Source organism: Heterocephalus glaber, unplaced genomic scaffold, assembly GCF_053883595.1.
Source record: "Heterocephalus glaber isolate CG9 unplaced genomic scaffold, H.glaber_assembly_v1.0 deba00001606, whole genome shotgun sequence".
NCBI classification, from domain to species: domain Eukaryota; kingdom Metazoa; phylum Chordata; class Mammalia; order Rodentia; family Bathyergidae; genus Heterocephalus; species Heterocephalus glaber.
This window is the reverse complement of record NW_028258377.1, coordinates 33,793,621-33,819,029: the sequence shown is the minus strand read 5'-3', so window position 1 is coordinate 33,819,029 and position 25,409 is coordinate 33,793,621. Positions and strand designations below refer to the sequence as shown.

The 25,409-nt window shown below is 46.8% G+C and overlaps 2 protein-coding genes across 8 annotated transcripts in view; one reads left to right on the top strand and one right to left on the bottom strand.

Moving 5' to 3' along the window:
* Positions 1 to 25,409, bottom strand: part of Faxdc2 (fatty acid hydroxylase domain containing 2) — a 47,415-nt gene that overhangs the window by 2,961 nt on the left and 19,045 nt on the right. The window contains exons 4-10 of the mRNA XM_004836510.4: positions 11,608 to 11,655; positions 9,653 to 9,744; positions 9,436 to 9,539; positions 6,292 to 6,413; positions 1,328 to 1,533; positions 737 to 842; positions 360 to 526 (exon numbers count right to left, since the gene is read on the bottom strand). Of these exons, the coding sequence (XP_004836567.2) occupies positions 360 to 526; positions 737 to 842; positions 1,328 to 1,533; positions 6,292 to 6,413; positions 9,436 to 9,539; positions 9,653 to 9,744; positions 11,608 to 11,655 (845 nt within the window). The remainder of the gene's footprint in view (positions 1 to 359; positions 527 to 736; positions 843 to 1,327; positions 1,534 to 6,291; positions 6,414 to 9,435; positions 9,540 to 9,652; positions 9,745 to 11,607; positions 11,656 to 25,409) is intronic.
* Positions 10,139 to 25,409, top strand: part of Cnot8 (CCR4-NOT transcription complex subunit 8) — a 106,131-nt gene continuing 90,860 nt past the window's right edge. For 6 of the 7 annotated variants that reach the window (XM_087194534.1, XM_087194529.1, XM_087194531.1 and 3 more), the window contains exon 1: positions 11,541 to 11,674. The gene's annotated coding sequence lies outside the window, so the exon portion shown is untranslated. Of the gene's footprint in view, positions 10,343 to 11,540; positions 11,675 to 25,409 lie in introns of those variants that run through there. The other variant, XM_013078754.3, reaches the window with a different exon arrangement.

The following is a 25,409-nucleotide window of genomic DNA, read 5'->3' as shown; positions in this document are numbered from 1 at the left end:
AGGAATTCAAAGAACATGCTTGAAAAAGCCTGGAGGATTTCATACAGCCCATCTGCCCTCGAATTGCCTGGCAGATATTTTGCACATAGGCATTTTTCTGAAGAGAGCATCCACAGTTTACATCAGATACTCAAAAGAGGCAAGCATCCAGATAAAGCTCAAGAACCCCACTTGCCCGAGGGAGGCCCCAGTGTCAGAATGAAGGAAGAGATCAAGGTGGTCCCAGTAAGGTCATGGTTTTCTCCGCCTGTAGACACCTTCCTCCACTTTGACAGTGAGACACCAGTGTCTGCTATCAGAAGCTCGGCGGTGAGGGTGGTGGTGAGTACCTAGGACCACTGCGGGGAGGAGAGCCTTACTTGAGATGGTGGTAGTCGTGGAATTCAGGGGAGGGCAGGAAGGGCAGGTGGTAGCCACAGTGGGAGATGGAGGTGATGATGAGGGCCAAGGAGAACCACACAGTGATGGAGGACAGATGAGCGCCCATCACTAAGGGGCCCACTGTTGCTGGCAGCATGTTGGAGGCCTGCGAGAGGAAGAAGGACTGAAGGCGGCGCCAAAGGGGAGAGGGGACCCAGGTCGGTGTCCACTCTGTCCAGAGTGGTGCCCAAGAAAGGCTTCCTTGGTTTGCTGGAGCCGGTTACTTACTCTGTAGCTCGGGGCAAGGTGTTAACTGAGCCTCAGCTTCCGTTAGCAAAATCGGGCTCAGTGAGGTTACTGAGAGAGCTGTACTCACCACGTGCTCTACGGGGTGGGCGTAGAGCGAGATCACACCAATGGGTGCTGTCCACTCGTGGTGTTTCTTATGGATTTGCTTGTAGAATGCTGGGCGGTGAAGGAGCCTGGAGAAATGCTAGTTAATAATCTGCCGACTTTGCTGCCCCTTTTTCTCCACCCTGGCCAGACCCTAACAAGCTGAAGGGAGCTAGAGGTTACGTCTGTGGGGCAGAGTTGGAAACTGCACTAGTACTCAGACCACCCTTTGTGCTGTGCACGTTGTGGGCAGGTTATCCTTCCTCTCTGCCCCAGTTGTGTGAGCTGGGAAATGGGGCTGATTCCAGAAAGTGTTCATTCGGTGTAGGAAATGAATGGGAAACTGCCATCCACAGAAATGGAGCTGCCCATTCTTTTCTAAGCATCCCTCAGTTGTCTTCAGTTTTCAGTTATAGGACAAATAGCTGTCTGCCCATTAACCATTTAATGGGGACTTGAGAACCAGAAGGTGTTGATCCTATGCCTACAGTTCAGAGGCCTCATTCCCCTTGTTGGTCAGTGGGCCACAGGTAGAATGAGTAGCCAGCTGTGCTCAGGCAGGGCCCCTGCTCACCGGTGTGAATAGTAGAACAAGACTTCCTCAATCAGGGTGAAAATCGCCAGCTCCAGGAGGAACCAGTGGAAGGTAGGTAGCTCTCGGCGGCAGGGGTCTCCCCACCACTTGAGGAAGGGATAGAGGAAGACTACCATGGGGAAAGAGATCATGTACTGGTTGAAGAGAACTGTGCGGATGGACTGGCGCAGTTTCACGGAGTCCACCTGACCAAGGGAAGAGGAGGGAGGGAGGCGAGAGTGAGAAGGAGGTCTCACCTGGGTTGGATTCTGAGGGATGTACGCGCCCGGCCGGCAGCTCCTGCCATCAGCCCTGGGATGCGTAATGACTCCGCTCTTGGAAACGGCCCCAGCAGCAGCCTCAGACCATCTCAACCTGCCTTCTTCCTGGTTCTGCCACCGTGACCAGTGTCCTCCCTCTTTCTCTAAGCTGGGCGCCATGTATCCCAGGAGGTAACTTGGGAAGCCCCCAGAGTACTTGGGGAAGGTTGTCAACTCTCAGTTTGGCCTCTCCTTGTCGACAGAGCCTTGTCCATGAAAAATGCAGAGATGAAAGCCGCCTGCCTCCTCCTGTGTCTAGCCTCCCTGAATGGGCCCAGAGCTCAGGAAGGCAAGCCAGGGAGCTGCCTTCCCAGCCGCTCGGCTACTTCTTGGTTGTCAGGGTGGGGCTGTCCCGAAAAGCTAGCCCCAGCGGCCATACCCCCTTCAGCCTCAGAATGCACTCTGACTTCCTCCTTCCGTCTCACGGTGAGGCCAAGTCTGACCGGCCTGGTTTGAGACCACATGGAAGATGATGCCTCTTATACACCTCTTGGAATGTGGCCCAAGAGGAGGGAGGTACCAATAACATCCATTATTCATTTAACTGCAGTTTACTAAGTATTCACTATGTAGCACTCAGTGTTCCTGCTCTTATGGAGTTAATATTCCAGGACTGAAGACAGACCAAGAACAAATATAAAAACGTACGTAGTATATCAGAAGGTGATTGTGTGTTGGGGTAAAAGGAAAAAGTAAAGGAGGAAAAGGGGCACTGGGAGCTCGGGAAAGATGGGAGTCACCGTTTTGAACAGAGTGGTAAGGGTAGACCTCCCTGAGGTGGTAAGATTTGAACCGAGGTGAAGGAGAGAGAGGTAGCCAAATGTGTGTGGAGGAGGAGCCTTCCAGGAAAGAGACCGACTGGTGATAAGTTCTAAGGCACATTCCTGGGCAGCGTGGCTTGCGAGGAGTCGTGAGGCAAGTACAGAGGAGTAGATGAGGTCAGAGCTGGGAGGCGCCGGGTTTGGTGGCTGTTTAAGGACTTTGGCCTCTACTTCAAGAGGAACAGGAAGCAATTGCACAGTTAGGAGCAGAGAAATATGACTGGCTGTAGAGAAGTGATGGTAAAGAACAGGGAGACCAACTAGGACTGCAGTGCAACAGAGATGGTGGTGACGTGTGCCAGCGTGGTGGTGGTGGAGGTGGGAAAGGTATGTGCAGATGCAGCAGGAAGGTTTCCTGACAGATTGGATGTGGAATGTGAGGGAGAGCAAGTAGGCAGGAATGACTAGGGTTTGTGTCTGAGCACCCTCAGTTCAGGTTAGGGAGACTCCAGCCAGTCACAGCCGGGAGGGGTGATCAGAGACGTTCTTTTGGACATGCTGAATTGGAGCTGTCTTAGTGTGCATGTGGAGATGTCAAAGAGGGCCTTGGATATTTGAGCCTGGAACTCAGGAGAGAATTTTGAACTAGAGACACAAATTTGTGAGCTGTCAGCATACAGATGGATTTAGGACCAGGGCCCTGAAGGGATAGATACCTGAGGGAAAGAAACAGAAGAGAAAAGAGGGTCCAAGCCAGAGCCCTGGGCCTTCAACATTAAGAGGATGGGGAGGAGATAACCAGAAAGAAGATTGTGAAGGGGTGATCAGTAGCATAGGGTGAGAGCCATGGAGCTCCTCACAGGGGTCTTAGAAGCTGCATGAAGAAAATAAATCAAGGATGAGGGAATGAGCAACTGTGAAAATGCACTTGATGTTCCATTGAGAAGCCTGACACTGGCTCATCCATAAACTTGCCAAAAGGAATTCTGGCAGAGCCAGAATCTGGAGGGTATGACTTTGGTCTAAAACACGCCCCCCAAAGTCTCGTGTGTGTGTGTGTCTGTGTGTGTGTGTGTGTGTGTGTGTGTGTGTGTGTCTGTGTATGTGGTGAGGGGGCTGTGGGGCGCTGTACTCATCTGTGGAATGTGCTGTTTGGAGGTGGGGCCTGGCTGGAGCTGGGTCACTGGGAGTCTGACCTGGAAGGGTATATCGCTGACCCCACTCCTCCCTTCTCTCTGCTTCTGGGCTGCAATGGGGTGAACAGATTCTTCTGTCATACTGCTCTGTCACACTGTTTCTGCCTTGGAGCCAGCCACCTTTGGACTGAACCCTCTGTAAACTATAAGCCAAATAAACCTCTCCTCCTCAGAGTTGTGGATGTTGGGTATTTGGTCCCAGTGATGGGAAAATTGACTAAGACAGGGTGACCAGTTGATTAGAGGAGGTTTATAGAAATAGATGAGGCTGGGCGAGATGGTACATCCCTGTCATCCCAGCACTCAGGAGGCTGAGGCAGGAGGATTGCCACACATTCAAGGCCAGCCTGGGCTACATAATGAATTCAAAGCCAGCCTGAACTACAGAGCAAGACCTTGTCTCAAAAAAAGAAAGAAAGAGGGCTGGGCATTTAGCTCAGTGGTTCCAGCACCTGCCTTGCAAGCACAAGGTTCCGAGTTTGATCCCCGGTACCAAAAAAAAAAAAGAGGGGTTGGGGATGTAGCTCAGTGGTGCCCTACCTGCCTGGCAAGCACAAGATCCTGAGTTCAGTTACCAGTACCAAAAAAAGAAAGAAAAGAAAAAGAAATAGTAAGATGATGCATTTGTGCTTTCAGGAGATACAGGGTGAAGGTTTAGGGGTGAAGTTATGTCTTTAACTTAATTTCAAATGGTTAAATAAAACATTCTAGATGCATATATATGTTTATTTTTATATGGATAAAGCAAAAATTGTAATGTGTTTAAAATTGGTAAGTCTGTATTATACGTAAATGAGCGATCATTGTACTATTTGTTCCACATTTCTGTATGTATGTTTAAATTTTTTCTCCCCTCCAGTACCAGGGGTAGAACTCAGGACCTTGTGCTTCTGAGGCAGGCGTGGTGCCACTGAGCTAAGTCCCTGGCCCTTGTTTAAATTTTCTAAAAAAGTATTCTAACAACATATTTACAAGAAAGTAAACAGAGGAATTGAAACTGTACAACTTTTTAAACTTTTTCTTTGCAGTACTAGGGAATGAACCCAGGGCCTTCTCGGTGAACTACATCCCCAGATCCCCGGTCTGTTTTAATACTTTTATTATGTATTTTGAGACTGGGTCTGTCTCAGTTACTTTCTCCCCAACACTCAACAATTTAAGGTTTGTTGTGGCTCACAGTTTGTAGAGATTTCAGTCCATAATTGGCTGGCTTGAAGCCGAGGCAGCATGGCAGAGGAGCGGCGGAGGAGAAGCGGCTCGTGGCAGGACAGTGGGAAGCAGAGAGACGGGGAGGATGGGAGGAGCAGCCAGACCCTTCTAGGCCGCACCTCTAGTGACCACCTCCTCCAGCCTCCCTCGCAGCCTCCCAGGTATGTGCTCGTCAGTGGACTAATCCATGCCCCCATCCAGCCTCCTCCCCAAACCCCCACCTATGAGTACAGGAGGCTTTGGGGGGACATCTAGATATTGAACCATGGCAGGGTCTTCCTGAGTCGCTAAGTTGCCCAAGCTGTGTTCAGATTTGTGATCTTCCTGCTTCAGCCCCCCAGAGTACTGGGATTCTAAATACGCTCCGCAGGCCCAGCTGAGGGGAATGAAAATGTGAATGGTGGTGTGATATAGTGAGTACGGGAAATGAAGTTAAGAGTTTCTTTGGGTTTTTAGTTTGTTTTGCTTTTTTGAGAGAAGATCTCAGTGTGAGGCCCTGGCTGACCTTGAATTCACGGCAAGCCTCTTGCCTCAGCTTCCCGAGTCCTGGGATCACAGGCTCATGCTACCATGCCAGGCCAAAGGTTGTTTTAAAATGGGAAAAATTATAGCATGCTTCCAGAGAGGTGTGTGAAAATACAAGAGGGAATTGCTGAAATACTTTCCTGGAACAGGCAAGAAGTGGGGGATGCTGTGCAGTTTGGACTGGAAAAGGCCGTTCCCAAAGACAGGGTCAAGAGCACTGCTGTTCACGTGCTCTGCCTTGTGACAAGGGAGCCAGCAGGGGAATGCCCTGAGAGCTGGGGTGAGTCACCCCAGCAGCGGCACCAGGCAGATTGTTAAGGGCGATTGCCTTCCCTGGGAAAGCAGCCAGGAGTGGTTCGGGTGGAACTGAGGACGGAATCCACTCTTCCCTGCTATGTAAGGAAAGGTTTCTGGAAGTTAGTTCCCAGAACACCAGGCAGCAGGCGACCAGGCTGAGGGAGCTCTGGGCTTCACTTCCTGGAGCTGAGCCCACCGGGGCTCCCCCTGAGCAGGCACGGGCTTACTTCTCATGGATTTGCCCCAGCACCTTGCCCCATCTGCTGGGCTGAATAATGAGGACAGCAGCCGCCATCCACACACAGCCCACACAATGGGGTCAGCCACGGTGTGGACAGCAGCAGCGGGTGGCCGTAGCCATTGCTGTCTCTGATCACGCAGATAGATGAAGGGGAGCTACCTAAAATGAACATTTCTCTTCCTAAAATGCTGACCAAGTGCTGTGGACCAACAGATTATCCTGGGTTGGGAATCAGGAGACAAGAATACTGGTCCAGACTGGCTATTAGCTGAATGGCTATGAAAATTTGGGTGAAAGATTCCCTCCTAGATTGAGGGAGCCCTGAGTACAATTCCTGAGCTTGTACTGGCCTTGGTCCCACTGGGCTGAGACTGGCTTTGTGGGCTTTGACTAAAGAAGGTGCAGCAACACTTACAGGCTCATTCTTGCCCAGCTGAATCCGGTAGCGGGAGATGAAGGTTGGTCTTCCCGTCATGTCCACCACAAGTAGGAGCCCATTGAAGGCCCAGAAGAGCAGCCCGGGCACTAGGGCAGCGCCTGAGGTGGGAGGCAGAAGGGAAGTCAGTGGCGTTGGGTCTCACAGCACATGGACTAACTGAACACACACTTACGGCGACTGTGCACTGGAGCGGCCCTTTAGCCCTGGGGGACAGACTAGGTCTGGGAACAAGGACAGTCACTTAAGGATTGTCTGCATTTACCTTCTGAGCTGTAAGGTGGGGACTACAATCTTGAAGGTGGCTAGAGACAGAGTATACTCATGCATAACATAAAGGATACTAACACAAGGTATGATCAAAAATACGGCAAATGTTTACTGCTTTTTAAAACTATTACAGCAAAAGACAAGTTGTCATTAATTGCCCTCAAAATCTCCCCCTCAAGGGCTGGGGATTTAGTTCAGTGGTTCTGCCGCCTGCCTCAAAAGCGCAAGGTCCTGAGTTCGATCCCCGGTACCAAAAAAAAAAAAAATCCCCCCCTCACTTATCCCATCCCTCTTGCCGCTTTCTGAAGCAGTTCTGGAAGTCCTCTTTCGTGAGTGTCTTTAGTTGTGCTCCTATGGTTATGGTGATGTCCTGAACCAAATCAAAACCCTTACCTTTCATGGTCGTTTTGACTTTGGAAGAGCCAGAAGTTGCACAGTGCCAGATCTGATGAGTGATGTGGACCACGACACACCGTACGAGCACCCTTAGAGAGTGCCAGCCGGCCTCTGCTGGATGCCACTCGGCAGGCACACTCGCCTACCTGTTCACCGTGTTTTTCTCTCGCCTCATAAAGACACCAAGGAGGCCTCTGGAACGCCTTCAGAAGTCGTGTGGGATGAGTGTGTCCCAAGTGAGGGGGAGGATCACAGGGGATTGACAGCAATGCGTCTCTTCCTCTAATTTTAAAATTTAAACATTTGCCATATGTCTGGGTCATGCCTTGTACTGCAGAGCATACTCTAATGCAGGAATGAATTCAGTCTGTCCACTGAGTCCTTTACGAGTTGTCAGGGAGAAGATACCAAGGAAGAACATGGTCAGGTGGGAACCTCATCCATTCCCCAACTGGGAAGGCAGCAAGCCCTCCGGTTGGGGCCACACCCCAAGGTGGGAAGCCTTTCAGGGGCTGCTGCTGCAGGTTTCCACAGTCTTGGGAGAGCTACGGTCCACACTTGTGCACACAGCTCAGAATTCCCGCAGCAGAGAAACCTGTTTGTGTCAAAATCGACCTTTGTAGGTCCAATGGCGCATGCCTGTCATCCCAGCACTCTGGGAGGCTGAGGCAGGAGGATCACAAGTTTGGGCCCAGCCTGGATTTAGGGACTTGATGAAACCTCACAATAAAAAATAAAAAAGGAGTTGGACTGGGAATGTAGTTGAGTGACAAGACCCTGTGTTCAATCCCCACTACCTTAGGGAAAAAAACCACTTCACCCTCCCTGTTGGACCCTAGAACAGTGTTTTCCCAGAACACCTAACAACAGTAGGACAAAATACGTCCCTGTTTGCCCAGGATGGTTTCAATTTGTATTTGTCATCCCAGCATAATTATTGACATCTCCTTTCACTCTTCACGTGGCAGGTAAATAGATGCACCCACACCACCCTTTAGCCTCCCGTAGCAATGATGTGCTACAGGACACTTTAGAAGAAGATGATCAAGACTTAAAATTTAGTTTTGGCTTTTTGCTCCACATCCGACTTGCAACGAAATCATTTTAAGTATCTCTGCCTCCGCACTGTGAACAAACAGTGCTTTGGCCCTCACAGTTCCTGGTTATTCAAGCCATACTACAGGGTTAGTAACTTCAGAATCGCTAACTAATTGTGCGTGTTTTGGCTCTTCCTCTAGATTCCAAATCCCAAAAGGCATGGGGAGTGCTCAGTTAATTCTGGGTCTCTCCCCCTCCTTCCCCCTTCCTGCTCCCTTGCTGCAGTGGGAGGGGGTGTGTGAGACACTTGGCCAGCACTGTCATCTCCGAGGCAATCGGTGGTCACAGAAGGACATTAAATGTTTCCCTGCTACTTTCCTCACACACATCTGTAATTACCTCGTTCTTTTGGTGATCACCGAAGATGCCATTGAGCCTGTCGTAGTTTAATGTTCAGCCTATTCTCAAGAGTTCCCCCTTCTCACTCAAAACTGTCCCTGGGTGCATTTTATATGAAATTTTGCTTTTGAGCAACTGACACTTTTTATCTCCCCTCCTGGACTGTAACATACGTTTTAATGGGGCAGGCAGATGTTTCATCTTAAATATTTCTCCATCCTTATACAGGTTTAGCATATTGTAATGTTAAAAAATACCATGGAGACCCAGGTGTGGTGGTACACATCTGTAATTCCAGTACTTAAGAGGCTGAGGCAGGAGGATCTCTGAAAGTTCAAGGCCAGCCTGGGCTACATAGTGAGTTCAAGGCCAGTTTGAATTACATAGTGAGACTTTGTCTCAAAAATTTTTTTTAAATGCCAGGGATTTAGCTCAGTGGTTCTGCTGCCTGCCTCACAAGCAGAAGATCCCAAGTTTAATCTCCAGTACCAAAAAAATTGAATAAAAACCCCCATCAAATCTGAGGACCTTCAGTGTTATAGATAATGCAGTTATAAGTATCTGTGTTTACATGGCTTTTTCCTTCCATGACATTTTCTTAGGGTTGTTTGGAGCCATGGTTCTGGCTGTAAATAGAGTGGCCACTTCCCACCAGCCCTGGGAGCTAGTTTATACCAGGCCCAAGGGACACAGTCTCAGGCAAGATAGCTCCCTGCCCTTGCGGAGTAATATGCAGAAGCTAGATGACTGCTGTAAAATGCATGCATTTTTAATGCAAAGCAGCTCTTTTCCTATTCCCTTTGAGAGAGGGGATCCTCAGGCCCTTAGCTTCCTTTTTAGATATCCTGTTTCCAAACTGTTGGAGTTTAGTACTCATTGGTATGACCACGTTGTGAACTTCAAGCCCTTATCCTTTGTAATAATAAACTGAAAAGTCTTGGAACAAAAGTGTAAAACAAGAATGACGCTAAACTAAAGTCACGTACCCCGGCCCTAAATGTGGGTGGTCTGGAACCTCACCTATTATGAAGAGGATCCACTCTTTCTCTTCAAACTTCCACAGCAGCCTCTCCCACTGGGCTTGCCAAAAGTAGCCAGAAGCACCCCAAAATCTCTGAAGATGCCTTAGAAGAAAAGCCATTCAGGTTTCTGGGTGAAAACTAGTGGGCAGGCAGCGTCAAAGCTGTTCCCCGACTGATACCACGCCACCCCTACCAGCTGGGCCAGGCGGACGTACCATGTGACCGAGTTCCAGAAGGCCACGGACAGGAGCAGACCAGAGCCCAGGATGAACGCTGTCTTCCGCATGGAGCCCCAGATGTGTCCCTCCTGGAGCAGGACACGACAGGTCAGACCTGGTGAGCCTCCTCTGTCCACCTATCTCCCTGCCAGGGCCCAGACCTGTCCCTGCACTGTGGGGGGCTCTTCCCCCTCCAGAATGCTTGGCTGTCCAGGACGTGCGTGTGTTTGTGAAAAGTAAAGCTCCACAATAGGGAAGGACCAGAGTTACCCTGATTCCAGAGAAACCGTTGAGCAACTGTATCACTCAGAGGACAGGTGGACCTTCTAACAGCTGTGTGATTTATCACCAGTCCTCTGAGAAAATGGAGATACCCATTCTCTGCACTTTGGAATCAACTTTAAATAAAAAAAAACAAGCCAACACCCAGAGTCCTCTCCAACCCAATTACGCAAGAGTACAGGGCTGGGACCTGAGTCACCATGTTTTTAAAGCTCCCCAGGTAAGTCCCGTGGGCAGGAAGGTCAGGGCACTCATCGTGGAAGCACCTGGAAGAAATCCTTCTAAGCCTTAGGACTTCAGTGTCCATGGGCCAGGCCTGTTTATCCATCCGACTGCCCTCTTGCCTTTGAAGAAAAGTGCATTGAACACCTGCTCTGGCTTTCGGGAATCCCTGTCTTCTACAAGGTGAGCCAGGGCTGCCAGATGGAGGTGATGGCTAGCCATGCTGGGAGTAAGGGGTCAGTGGCCAGCGCCGGGCAGCTCTCCCCCAGTCTCATCTGGAAGGTCCTCCAAGCCGGAGCCATGGCGAGCTCCAAGGCCAGGCAGCATGGTGCAGACTCGGAGCACTGGCTTCTGGACATGATACCAGTCTCCCCTGTACCATGGACAGGAATGGCCAATGTCACACACCGCCTACATTTCTAGGCCCAGATAGGCTGTGCTTGGATTCCTCCGAGGACAGATCTGGAGGCCTTCACTGGGTGTGCTGGGCTCTCGTGCAGTCAGCCAGTGGAGCAAGTCCAACAGAGGGCTGCATTTCAAACCCAACTTTTCACCAACTGAGACAGTGACATTGATTTGATTGCTCCATTCCAAGCAACGTGGTTCTGTACTGGATTGTTTGTTCTCAGCATTATTACATCCCGTTTTTGATCAAAAGAACAACAAAAACATTTTTTGCCTTGGCTAGTGAACTTGTATGGGACTAGTGCTTATCTGGGTGCTGAGCTTTGCAAATGAGCGCTCACAGAGTCCTGTCTGCCTGCCTGGGACAGAGGAAGAATTTGTTCGTTGCCAAGGGCCATTCAGAGGTCACCATGAGCAGACAGGTTACTGTGGGCTCTTCTCATGATTCCAGTTTGAGGATTCTGAGGGCTTTCTTCAGGAACATTTCTGGATTTATTGAGAATTTTTTGTCTTTTGAGTTTCATCAAATCAAAGCCAAATTATAATCTAAATTTTCATATACAGGATTAGATTTTCTCAGGAATGATTTTTTTTTTTTAATCTCTCCAACAGCCCAGATGAAAAAATACAATAACCAGGACAAAGGTTCCTTTGAGACACAGGAACTCACAGTGCCAGGGTTAGCTGAGGTCAAGGGTTGGTTCCTGGTCCCAGACTCCAGCCCCTCGACTGCTCATCCCCGGAGCAGGTGTGGGAAGGTGTGTTCCTACAGCTTAGGACATGGGTATGCTAAGGCAGCAGGCAGGTCAGGCGACAGTAATAAGACAGCTGTGGGGATGTTTACCAACACGCACACACGCACAGACGCACACACACACCCTCCTGCAGGAAAATGACCCCTCCTGAGGTTAGAAGGGAGTTTTCAGTCAGGTGGTCTCTGTTCAGACACTGAAATCAGAGCACCACTGTGTGGCAGCCTCGCTCCAGCCTTGCAGCAGATGACCCTGACTACGTGCTCACCAGCATGGTGGGCACTGCTTTACCTGCTTGGACTTCTCCGGGCACAGCACGGTCCCAGCGTCTCCCTTCATCTGCAGTGAGAAAGCACAGGTGAGTGTGAGTGTGCGTTTGCTTTTCACACGCAGCTGAGGACAGGGATTGGGGAGTCGGGCTGGCTATGGGTTTTTGTCGTTATTTCTGGAACGAAGAAACTGGTTCTAAAATGTAAATGGAGAAATAAGAAAGAAGTAGGTAACGTCAGGAAGAAAGAGGAGAGGGGGAAGGGAAGAGGCGATAAATTCTAGGTCTGTCAACTGTTAAAAACCCAGAGCTTTTAAACAAACATCAAGTTATTCTTTCTTCATTTCTTCCAGTTATTCAAGAGTCATTGCTATAAGAAAAAGAATGGACTTGTTTACCCTGGAGTTAAGAGTAGTTCTAACTCAAGTGGGTCACATTTATTTATTTTATTTATTTATTTATTTATTTATTTATTGGTTGGGTTAAAAAGACAAAGATTTTTCTGAAATTAATCGACTTCTATGAAAGAGTTGTGCATCAACTGTCTTTAAAATGCAGCCTAACAAGAATTAGCCAGAGGGAAATCATTAAAAATGTGTTTAAACCAGGCACACTAGTGCAGCCCTGTAATGACAGCATTCTGGGAGGCTAAGGTGGGAAGATCACAAGTTCAAGCCCAGCCTGGGCATCTCAGGGAGTGTCATGTTTCCAAAAATCAAGGACTGGGCCGGGGATTTAGCTCACTAGTTACACCACCTGCCTCGCAAGTGCAAGGTCCCGAGTTCGATCCCCGGTACCAAAAAACAAAGACTGGGGACGTAGCTCATTTTGAAGCCCCTGGTCAATCCCCAGTACTGAAAAACAAAAAGGTGTTTGAAAAATGTACTTTAAACCACGAAAAGACAAATCTTAATAAAACTGGCATTTAACCCGTGGAGAAAGTAAGATTTGATTTTTTTTTTTATCAGTACTGGAAATTGAACCCAGGCCTTTGTACTGAGCTACATCTGTAGCCTTTTTTATTTTGAGATAGGGTCTCACTAAATCCTTAAGTGGCCCCAGCTGGATTTGAACTTGGGTTCCTCCTGCCCCAGCCTCCCAGAGCTCTGGGATTATGGGCGTGCACCATGACACCCAGGTCACCTGCCATTTCTTGAAGCGGCACCTCCTCTTGATTTGAATGTGGTATTAGGATTGCAGTGCTACACATAGTGTCCTCCATTCACATTTGAACACGCGCTATTTCAGACTGTGTTCAGGTTTGTCCACCAGGGCAGAGATCTGTTTGTCCAGGCACATACTCTTCCATGTGGGGTGCACACACCTGGGTGCCGGCATGGATCTGACTTTGCCCCTTGTCACTGCAGTCCGCACCTGACCTCCCCCGGCGTCCTCCCTCTCAGTTACACAGTGTGCATATGTGTTGGAGATTAAACTCTCCACACTGAGCCACATCCCCAGCTTTTATTACTTTTTGTTTTGAGGCAGTCTCACTAGGTCTCTAAGTTGCCCAGGCTAGCCTTCAACTTGTGATCTGCCTGCCTCAGCCTTCCAGAGTGCTGGGATTACTGGGGTGTGCCCTCATACCCAGCAATATGTACACTTTTTATGTGTGTCAAATAAAAAAGAAATTGCTTGGTTTTATGACATTTTCCATCTTAAGCACATAGTCTTGCAACTTTGATGTGCCCCTCCGAAGGAGCTTTTTAACTGTGGCCTTTTCTGGCCATTTCTCCTTACTGCATTCCTGGCGTTCCTATTAAGGTCTTTTATAACAAACTTCATCTTTCTCCCATTTCCTCTAAATGAAATGGTCCTGTGACTTTTTGTTTTTGTTTTTTCAGTAGTGGGGACTGAACTCAGGGCCTTTGGACTGAGCTACATTGAAAGCTTTTTAAATTTATGTTTTATTTTAAGAGAGTCTAAGTTGCTAAATTGCCCACGTTGGCTCTAACTTGTGATCCTCCTGCCTCGGCCTCCTGGAGTGCTGAGATTACAGGTGTGCGAAACCACGCCTGGCTTGGTGCCATGATTTTTATGGGGATGTGACAGCAGGAACAGGGGCAGAGTTTGGTGAAAAAGTGCTGGGACAGCATTTGCTGTCCTTTGCTGCTTCCTAGACCTTGGTGGGTATCCTACTGCTTGTTTTAGTAGAAAGCTTTAATAAGCATATGGGAAGAGCACTAATCATGAGGGAAATGGGAATCAAACAGCAGTGCAGCATCACTTAGTGCCCATTACAAAGGCTACTGTTGCTTTAAAAAGAGCACAGCCAGCAAAGTGGAGGGAACTCTTGTGCCCCAGTGGTGGACATGCAGTATGATGTGGCCAACGTGGAAAACACTGGCAGTTCTTCAATAAAAACTAAAATACAGCTATCATCTGATCCAGCAGTTTTATTCCTGGCTCAACTCCAAAAGAAATAAAAGCAGTGTCCTGAGGCAACCTTTGCACACTCGTGTGCATGGGGGCACTGCTCATAATAGCCAAGGGATGGAAGCTATGCGTCCATTGCAGGGTGGCTAAGCACAGTGCGGTCTCTATGTTTGGCGGCACCATTCAGCCTAAAACAGGAAGCAGACCCTACCACGCGCTCTACCGCAGGTGAGCCGTGGACCTTACGTAAAGTGAAATCATTCAGCCACCAAAAGAGGAATACTGCACTGCGCCGCTTCTCTGAGGTGTATCCGGCAGTCAGTCACGTGTAGCATGTGGTTATAGCATGTACAAGTAGCACAGTGGTTGCCAGACCCTGGCCCGGGACGGGAAATGGAAAGCTGTTGTGAATGAAGAGAGTTTCAGTTTTGTCAGGGAAAAAAGTTCTGTGAACATACACTCCTAAGCTTTACGCTGAAAATGATTGAGATGGTGAATTTTATGGTTTTTTTGAAAACCACAATTTGGAGGGGAAAAGAAGCTTTAATAGGGCCGGGGATTTAGCTCAGCGGTTCCACTGCCTGCCTCGAAAGCGCAAGGACCCAAGTTCGATCCCCGGTACCAAGAAAAAAAAAAAAAAAAAAAAAAAGGAAGCTTTAATAATTAAAAGTCTGCTTAAAAAAAAAAACTGTGCTAGCACATGAACAGGGGAACATGTAACAGTTTAAAATCCAGAAATAGATCTAAACACTCAAATATATATAAATTTAGCATATAAGAAGGAACCAAGATAAATACAACCGAACAGATGCTAAATCTCCATTATAATAAGAGAAATAAGAATTAAAACTACAATGAAACTGGGTCTGGTGGCACTTGCCTGTAATTCCAGCTACTCAGGAGGCTGAGACAGGAGGATGACAAGTTGCATCTTTCTGGCAACTTAACAACTTAGCAAGACCCGGTCTCAAAATTTAAACAAAGAATTTTAAGGGCTAGGGATAAAAAAAGGAGGGAGGTGGCTAGGGATGTAGCTCAGCATGCTGGGATTATCCCCAGTACCAAAAAAAAATCCTACAGGGCCAGGGATTTAGCTCAGTGGTCCCGCTGCCTGCCTCACAACTGCAAGGTCCTGAGTTCCATCCCTGGTACAAAAAAAATCCTACATTTCATACATTTCAGCGGCTTTCAGTACATGCAGAGTTGTGTGTCCGTCATCACCACTGACTTGAGAACATCTTCACTGCACTACAAAGAACCCCTACTTCTTTGCCGTCAGTCCCCAATCTCTCTGCTCCCCTTCCCACCATCCACCCTGCAGCCCTAGGTCCCCATTTGTCTATTTTTTGTTTCTGTGGATTTGCCTGTTGTGGACATTTCATATAAATTAAATCATACAATATGTGGCCTTTTGTTATTGGCTTCTTGGTATATTTTTAGGGTTATATGTATTATAGCACAGGCCTCTACCCACTTCATTCCTTTTCACTGCTAAATAATGTTACACCACACGGACATACCACATTTTGTTTATCCATTCATCAGAGAGACAGGCGTAGACACATTTTTTTGTTTGGTACTGGGGATCGAACTCGGGTCCTTGCACTTGTGAGGCAGGCGGCGGAACCACTGAGCTAAATCCTCGGCCTGTAGTTTTTTGTGTGAACATATCTTTTTGTTTCTCTTGAATATATGAACATATATATTTATTTATTAGGCATAGGAATGGCATTGCTGAGTCATATGCTAATTATGTTTGACCTTTTTTTTTTTTTTTTTTAAACCCAAGGCCTTTGTACTGAGCTACATCCCCAGCCCTTTTTCATTTTTATTTTGAGACGAAGTCTCACTAAAAGGCCTAAGCTGGCCTTGAAGTTCTGATGCTCCTGCCTGAGCTTCCCAGTCCTGGGATTATAGGCATGTGCCACCAAACCTGACGATATTTAACCTTCTGAGAAACTTAAACTGTTGTACAATGTCTGCATCATTTTATATTCTCACTAGTATTAGGGTTCCAATTTCACCACGTTCTTACCAATATCTGTTATCTGTCTTTTTATTACAGCCAACCAGGAGACAGGGTGTGAAGGTGTTTCTCACTGTGGTTTTGATTTGCATTTTCTTAATGACTAATGATGCTAAACACTTTTTCATGTGCATATTGGCCATTTGTATATCTTCTTTAGAGAAATATCTATTCAAATCTTTTGCCCACTTTAACATTTGATTGTTTGTTTGGTTGCTTGCTTGCTTGCTTTTGAGACAGGGTCTTACTATGTTGTTCAGCCTGGCCTTGAACTCAACTCTTTAGTCCAGGTTGGCCTCAAACTCCTGGCAATCCTCCTGCCTCTGCCTCCAAAATATTGGGATTAAAGGCGTGTGCCACCATGCCCATGTCTTTTAAGTTGCAAGCTTTTCTAGATGCCAGTCTTTTTCCTCATATTGCTAATAGCACCCCCATTCTGTGGGCTGCCTTTTTACTTTCTTGATAGTATCATTTGCAGAATGAAGATTTTAAAACGATTTTTTTTTAGATGTGATCTTACTATGTTGCCAAGGCTGGCCCCAAATTCCTGGGCTTGAGGAATTCTCCTTTATTCTCCCAAGTAGCCAGGACTGTAAGGAACCTGGCACTACACATAGCTAAAAGTATTAATTTTCTTTTGTTTTGTTTTTTGAGACAAGGTCTCGCTATGTAGTTCAGGCTGATCTTAAACTCACTCTAGCCCAGGCTGCTTTCAAACTCACAGTGATCCTTCAGCCTCCTGAGTTCTAGGATCACAGGCATGCGCCACCATAGCCAGCTAAAATTTTGAATTTATTCACTTATTTTATTTATACATTTTTTGGAGACAGGGTCTTGCTATGCAGTTCATGCTGGCCTTGAACTCACTATGTAGCCCTGGCTGGCTTCAAACTCATGGTGATCCTCCTGCCTCAGCCTCCCGAGTGCTGGGATTACACGTGTGCACTACCACATTTGGCATGTTATAAATTTTTACATATGCCAATTTATCTCCCCCCCCCTTGTTACTTGTATTTTGGTGTTATATCTAAAAAATCATTGCCTAATCCCGGATCACAGAGTTAACCCTATATTTTCTTTTAAGAGTTTTATAATTTTAGCTGTTACATTTAAAATCGATGGTCCATTTTGAGTTAATTTGTATATGTGGTGGAAGTAAGGGGTTGAACTTCATTCTTTTGCATAGGAATATCCTATTATTTCAACATCATCTGTTGAAAAGTTGATTTGTCTTCACCCCCTGACAAAATCTACTAGCGACGAATGGGTTCTGTTTTTGTTTTGTTTTTAATGGTTGGATGGTTGACCCATATTGTGACTAATTTTCTGGGCTCTCATTCCAAGGGTGATGGAAGACGGGCAGAACTGGGTGTGGTTTATTAGAAGAAAGGAAAGGAAAGCCCCCCTTGTTGGGAAGGGCTCCACAGGAGTACCGCCCACGGCACTTGCAGAGCCCGGAGCCTCTGCCGTCTTGTCTTTGCGGGAGAAAGGTGCAGGGGCAGTGAGAGCGCAGGCATGCAGTTGCCGCCATTGCTGCTGCTAGGCTTCTGATGTCCGCAGAGCAGACTTTATTATTTCTTTACCCTCTCCATTCCGGGTTTTCAAGGCTTACCCTGGTTCACTCAGGGACTGATCCCCTGTCCTCTAATTTCCTAAGGCTTGTCTTCAGCTCATTCGGGTCCTCACCTTCATGTCACACAGTTTACTCAGGCCTTTTGCCCTAATCTGCCTGTTGCCCCTCTATTTCCTGGTCTCTATGGGAATGCGTTAGTTATTCTAGACCTTGAACTCTAATTTTAAAAATGCATTGAAACTTTCCGTGGGACATTCTCCATCATCCTGTCATCCCGGGTAGACATCCCCAGTGCCATTCACCTGAGCCTGAATCAGGCCCATGGTCCTGACCACAGCACCCCAGACAGGCTCACCGGGGGGCAGGGGGAGGCCCATTCCCGAGTCAGCCTTCAGAAGGGCACGCCACAGGTCATCTGGGACTGCCATGTGACCAGGATGAAGGAGCTACGACAATATATAGTTTGGACTTGGCTTTATTATTCTGGATGCATGTTGACTAGCTATGACTTTGGAGAATGCTGCTTCCCTTTGGCCCCCGTTTCTCACAGACTACTTAAGGGTGCAGAGAGAAAAACAGTTTGATGACCTACTAAGGGCCTTTCAGTGTTTGGGGCATCAGGACTTCAGAAGCAGGTGACAAGCAAGCTAATTAGCATTTCTACTGTGGTTCCCTGACAGGAGGAAGGAAGACAGGTCAGCAGAGGAAGGACCTCTAAGGCCACTGAGTCAGGGAGACAGCGTCAGACTAGGAAAAGCCTCGGGATGCTGGTTGTGGTGTAGGTCCAGCTCCCCGCTGCAGGCTGGGAATGGATTTCAGCTTACTGCAGAGGGGGCCCCTGCCTGTTGCCCCTGCTCTGTCCTCCAGCACTGAGCTCCAGCCCAGCCCCTTCCCAAAGGCTGCCTGGCTAACAGCAGGGGAGCCGGGTGCACTGTAGATGTGCAGGTTCTGCCTTGGCAGAAGCAGCAGAGTGAAGCTGCAGGCAGGAAACCTGGCAGTTTGCTTGCTGTCCGGGGTCCCCAAACACAAGGGACATAGTGGTGTGAAGTAACTTTGTGAAAAGCCTTATCAGCTGTTTTAACGGAAGGAAAGCCAGTGTCAAAGGAAACACTTAAAGCTCGGAAATATTTGGAGACCTAAAGGTCTACAGCCATTGTAGACGGAGTGCTCCATCATCATGGGTTGGGAAGGGTGCGAATTGCTACTGACTGTCCAGATAACCGTGTTGTTGCGGAAGGTTCCGGGGAATTTGGGGCTTGTGTTTTAAGCTTCTGGGATACTTGCTTTGTGATACAACAGGGAACTTCACTTAGAAGTGAAGTGAAAGTCTCTTCCTAGTTTTTTCCCTATTTTAACTTAACAAGTCAACTATATTTGCCAAGAACCTGTGAGGCACATTGATCCTGGGAGTCCTCCCTCCCTCCTCGACGCGTCTGTGGAGAATTTCTCCATTGTGGCGGGTCCTGGAGAGGCACAGATGAGGGAGAAACTTTCAGTCTCAATACATAAACCTGTCGATCCAAAACTCTCTCCAAGGGACTGAGCTGAGGTCCAGACCAGAGCTCAGGGACTCCTGTGTCAGTCAGGATCTGGCACACCTGTGCACCCGTTAGGACGGTGCCGGCTGACTCCAAGCTCTTGGAAACGTGGTCTCCTACCCGGACCCCGACCGCAACGTGAACATTTTCCTCCAAGATTTCATTTTAGCTTATCCACGGGATGCTGAGGTTTAGTCAGAATGCAAAGGTATATTGTTTTGTTTTGTTTTGGTACCGGGGATGGAACTCGGGACCTTGCACTTTCGTGGCAGGCACCAGAACCACTGAGCTAAATCCCCGGCCCTAGGTATATTTTTTTGATCAAGATAAAAGATTCAGTGAGCTATGGTGGTACACACCTGTAATCCCAGCACTCTCGAGGCTGAGGGAGGAGGATCCCTGTGAGTTCAAGGCCAGCCTGAGGTACCTAGTGAAATCCTGTCTCAGACAGACAGACAGAAAGACAGACACATCTGCACTCCCAGGTTTATTGTAGCACTATTTATAATAGTCAAGAACTAGGAACAGCCTAAGTGTCAACTGATGAATGGATAAAGATAAAATATGGTACATATACACAGTGTAATACTATTCAGCCATAAAAAGAATGAAGTCTTGTTTGCAATAAACATGGATGGGGCTGCAGAACATTGTTAGGTGAAATAAGCCAGGCAGAGAAAGAAAAATACCTCATGATCACTCAGCCTAAAAAAGTTGATCTCGCAGAATAGAGGCAGGTATGATAGAGGGGAAGGCATATGGATACTAAGTCACAGATAGGAGTAAGAAGTCTGGAGTGCTGTTGCACAGTAAGGCAACTGTAGATAACAATGTACTGCATGCTTTAAAAATCAGAAGATCAAAAAAAAATAAAAATAAAATAAAAATCAGAAGATCGGGCCGGGGATTTAGCTCAGTGGTTCCGGCACCTGCCTTGAAAGCACGCAAGGTCCCGAGTTCGATCCCCGGTACCAAAAAAAAAAAAAATCAGAAGATGCCAGGCGTAGTGGCACCTGCCTGTAATCCAAGCACTCAGGAGGCTGAGGCAGGTGGATCACTGCAAGTTCGAGACCAGCCTGGGCTACATAGTGGGACCCTATCTCAAAAAAACAAAAAACAAAAGTACCCAGGAAAAAGGATTTTTTTACCATGAAGGAGAGCTCTTTGAAGAGATGTACATAACCTAATATATATATATTACACACACATATATATATATATATATATTACACAATGCATTCATGTATTGAAACATCATGTAGTGCCACATAAACGTGCTATTTATTTATTTAGTAGTACTGGGGTTTGAACTTGGGGCCTTTGCACCAAGCTACGCCCTCAGCCCTTTTCTTATTCTTTGTGCACTGAGCTACATACCCAGCCCTTTTAAAAAAAATTTTTTAATTATGAGACAGGGTCTCACTAAGTTGCCCCAGGCTAGGCTAGAACCTGTGCTCTTCCTGCCTCAGTCTCCCAGAGTGCTAGAATTACTGGCATGTACCAGCACACCTGCCTAATTTTTATGTTTTTATACAGTAGTTAAAAATAAGTTTAAACTGAGAACCATGGCACATAGCTGTTAACCCACCACTCTGGGAGGCTGAGGCAGGAGGACTGCAAGTTTGAGCCCAAACTAGACAACTTAGCTATGGAGCAAGATTCTGTCTCAAAATAAAAATGGGTGGGCCAGGGATTTAGCTCTGTCGTTCTGCCGCCTGCCTTGCAAGCGCAAGGTCCCGAGTTCGATCTCCGGTACCAAAAAAAGTGGGTTCAAAATAAAAAGGGGCGAGGTGGGGAGGGGAAGGCGATTAAGAAAAGAATTAAGATGTGTATGTACCTGTGCCAGCTTCCCAGGAGGAATGTGATCATTACGTACTACAAGCATGTACTAATAAAAATAAACAGATTTTAAAACGGCCTGGGGATATACCTTAGTGTGACAGCACTGGGTTCAATCCTCAGTATCACACAAAAAAATAATAATGTATCTAATAAGGAAACACTCCCTCGTCATTACAGGAACGAGGCAGGTTTGTGTGGACTCTGGAGAAGTACTGGGTGTGCACGTGTGCAGGCGCGTGGGGCACGTAGAAGTGTGCATGTCCGTGTGTGCGTGTGTGCAGAGAGGACCTGAGAAACTGCTCAGTGTGGCTTCTGGACAGCCGTGGGTGGGGTAGAGAAAGATTACCTTTCTACCATGTATCCTTTTCTGCCTTCTCACTTCTGTACTCTGAGTATATTTCACCTAGTTAGAAAACTGCGGAAACATTTATACGTTAATTCAGTGCCCATTGGTAGGGATTGAAAATCCCTAGAACAACCAGCTCTCCTTTTGATTAGCTTTCCCCTTACTCTAATACGGATAATTTCACTTCTTTAAGGGCTTTTCTTTTTGGTACCAAGGATGGAACTCAGGACCTTGAGCTTGCAAGGCAGGCGCGGTGCCACTGAGCTACACCCCCGCCCCCCTACCCTTTTCTTTCTTTTTTCCTGTTTTGTTTTTTTTTGGAACCGGGGATCGAACTCAAGTCCTTTTGCTTACAAGGCAGGCAGCAGAACCACTGAGCTAAATCCCCAGCTTTTCCTGTTTTTTTAGAGAGGGTCTTGCTATATAGCTGAGGCTGGCCTTGAAATCACAGCAATCTTCCTGCCTCAGCCTCCCACGTGCTAAGATTATAAGTGTGGGCCACCACTCCTGGTTAGTTCTTAAAGGGTTTTGAGGAGGCTTTGTCTCTGCTGAAATCATGTTTGTTTTTGTTTTGTTTTTGAGACAGGGTCTCACTGTGTAGTTCAAACTGGCTTTGAACTCACTGTGTAGTCCAGGCTGGCTTCAAACTCACAGTGATCCTCCTGCCTCAGCTTCCTGAGTGCTGGGATTACAGGTGTGTGCCAGATATGCCCAGCATATTGTTTATTTTCATTATTTAATGTGTATTTTTCAGAGTCTAGGGATTCATAGCTTTCATTAGATTGTTAAAGGTAACTGTGATTAAGCACTAGTGCCCCGAATGATTGTGGCAGCTGCTCTTCTTCCTCTCTCATTAATAATTTCACAGGGTCTAAAATCAAACCAGTAGCAGGTAAAGCACTTGTTTGCTTTCTCTACACTTCACACCCTCCCCATCAAAACAATGTAAAAGGTGTTTGGACTCCGATGGCTTCCAGCCAGTTTTTATTTCACTGCAGCTGTTCTATTGTACATATCGTTTTTATTTCAAGTTACCTCAGATTCTTTTGAGATGGGGCCTGGAAATGAAATATAAATAAATAGAAGCAGATATTAAAATTAAAGACAAAAGCCAAGAGAGACGAGGCTGACTAGCAGTGCAGTAAGACCCTGGCCCTGGAGCAGGCAGCTCTGGTTCTTTCCACGAGGCGTGGGAGTGGGGCATGGGGCCCTGGTGTGCAAACTGGGTGCTGCTGAGCCAGAGAGGGCAGGACCTGGTGGTGCAGTTCTACCCTTGATCTCTGCTCCACTCGGCTCAGGGAAAATCACTCTATCTCCTGCCTGCCTGTGGAAAGGCCTCTGGCTGTAGGAGCAGCAATGCATTTATCTCTGACATCTGATTTCATTAGAAGCAATGAACCATTTCCTCACATGCCTTTGATCTTCAGCTATGCCAATATGCCCAGCTGCCAACTTCCAAGATATTTTTCTAGGTGGCCGAGTCCTCTAAGGTATACTGAATATTTTATGCCGAAGCAGCTGCTCTCTGAGCCAATCTGCTGTAGACATGTTTTCAGTTTTATGAGACCTCAGTCAGCAAGTTTCTAGGGGAGATCTCTGACATAGGGGCAGATGAGCGTTTGTCCCAGGAAGTTTCTTTAATATTTTTGCCAATGAGAGCAGTCAGGTTAGAAATTTTGGCGAGTAAAATTAGGGACATTGTAAATATTGAAAATGTCAACGTACTACAATTATCACATGTTTATTGGGTTTCCTCTTTTCAGCTTGACTAATTCTTTTGGTTTGGTTTTATTTATTTATTTGTTTATTTATTTATTTATTTTTGGAGTATTGGGGATCGAACTCAGGACCTTGCACTCGCAAGGCAGGCGGAGGTTTAGCCACTGAGCTAAATCCCTGGCCCACTAATTATTTTTCTCTACCTTTCAAAGTCTCGCTAATCTAAGAACTGGAAGTTGTCTTAGAGTTTTATTTTGATGCCTCCATTTTCCACCTGAAGAAATGAAGGCATAAAGATGTTTGGTCTTTGGCTTCAAATCTGACAAATATTTAGTGGCAGAACTTGAATTTGGTGCTCATTATACAAATTAAAAGTGCAGGAAGTATAGAATGCATTGATGTTAACAAATGCAGGCTAAGTTACAATACTGAAATGTACCCGATAGGTGAGTTAGCCTGTATCACCCATGAGTGGTGGACATGTGTTTTACTACTAAAAAACACATTTTCTCTAAAATATCAATCATTCTTTCAATGAACAGATACAGTGTGCCAGGTACAATGCAGATACATGGGCTACAAGGACAAATACCATGCTTTTTCCCTATTTTATTTTATTTTTTTATTTTATTTTTGAGAGGGTCTCGGTGTATAGTTCAGGCTGGCCTTGAGCTTGCGGTGACCCTCCAGCCTCAGCTTCCTGTGAATGGGCTTACAGGCGTGCAGCACCGTGGCTAGCTTTTACCCTATTTTATAAAGTAATACTATAGAATCTGATTTTCCAAATGATCAAGTTTTTAGGGGGAGGGTATGAAAATAGTGATTTACGAAGGGAATGCATTCAAGGAAGAGAAAGAAATGAAATACACCAAAAGCAAAGTTTCTAATATTTTGTAACAATGGATTGATTCTCCCTTAAAGGGAATCTGATATGTACTGTGAGGGTGTCTAAATTAAATACTTTTTGTTTTTTTGTGTTGTTTTTTTTCTTTTGGTACCGGGGATCGAACTCGGGTCCTTGCTCTTGCGCAGCAGGAGGCAAAACCACTAAGCTAAATCCCCGGCCCAAAATACTTTTTAGTTCTGTTGAAAGCAGATAAAAGTCTGCAGGCTTTTTATTGAAAAATCCGCAGTCTAGATAAATAACAGTGGGCCTATGGCTGATGTTCCTGACCTCAAGAATTTGAATACAGCAGAGGAGTAGAGGAAGAAAGTGAGAATGAGAAAAGCAGAGATGGTTGCATCTTGAGATCTGTCTGTAGCCCAAATTAGATTTTCTTTCAGATTCTGGGTTCACAGATAACTCTGCTTGGCTGAAAACTATCCCTATTTTGTAAGATATATCACCTTCACGTGTATGTGTGTTATTTTTTTTAAAATATCTTATAAAATCACTTTAATAGTTTAGTTTTAAAGGATAAACACTGAACAAAACAAAAAGACCTCACCTGGCCTACCTCTCCGATGTTAAAGGTACTGAGATGAACTTGGACACAGAAGTGACTCACTCTGAACTCCACACTGTTTCTGGCAAAGTCCAGGCTCCCAACACTTGCCCTGGTGCTACCTGTGTTTTGGGGTTGGCACAGATTCTACTCCGAAGTGGGATACTGACATAGGATGAGGGTGACTAAGGCCAGCATTGGAGCTCTCCTTGCTTCGGCTTCTGCTCTTAGGCCATCTCTGTTCTAGGCAGGAGCTGAGCAGTCTGTCCCTCCAGGCTTGGGGAAACTGGTGTGAAACACAACAATATACCCTACAGTCCCGGGTGAAGAGGTTTTTGAGGACCTTTGAGCCCAGCTTAGGCAACTTAGCGAGACCCTGTCTCAAAAACAAAACAAAACAGCTGGGCGCAGTGGTGCACATCTGTAATCCCAGCCCTTGGGAGGCTGAGGCAGGAATAACGCCGAAAGTTTGAGGTCAGCCTGGGCTACATAGTGAGTTCAGGGCTAGCTTGCACTACATAGCAAGACCCTGTCTCTAACAAACAATCCAAAAAACAAAAAACAAGGCCAGGGAGTAGCTCCATGCAAAGGCCCTGGGTTCCAGCCCCAGTACTGGGGAAGAAAATAAGAGAGTTTTGAGAAGCTGTTATGACCCAAGGTCTCCAGGTATCTGAGGCATATGCAGGTGGAAGGGTGGCTGATACTCAGAAGATAACATGCTTGCCAGAAAGAGTTAAACTTTGAGACAGACACACTCGGGGCAGGGATTTAGCCCAGTGGTTTTGCCACCTGCTGTGCAAGTGTAAGGACGCAAGTTTGATCCCTGATTACCCCCCCCCCCAAAAAGAGACAGAAACACTCCCTATGGTTTGTTGCTGTACTGCTAGCTTTGCTCCCAGCACTGCCTGGTACGTGCAGCATTGAAATTTACTGCCCCACCCGACTGCATGCCTGAGAGGC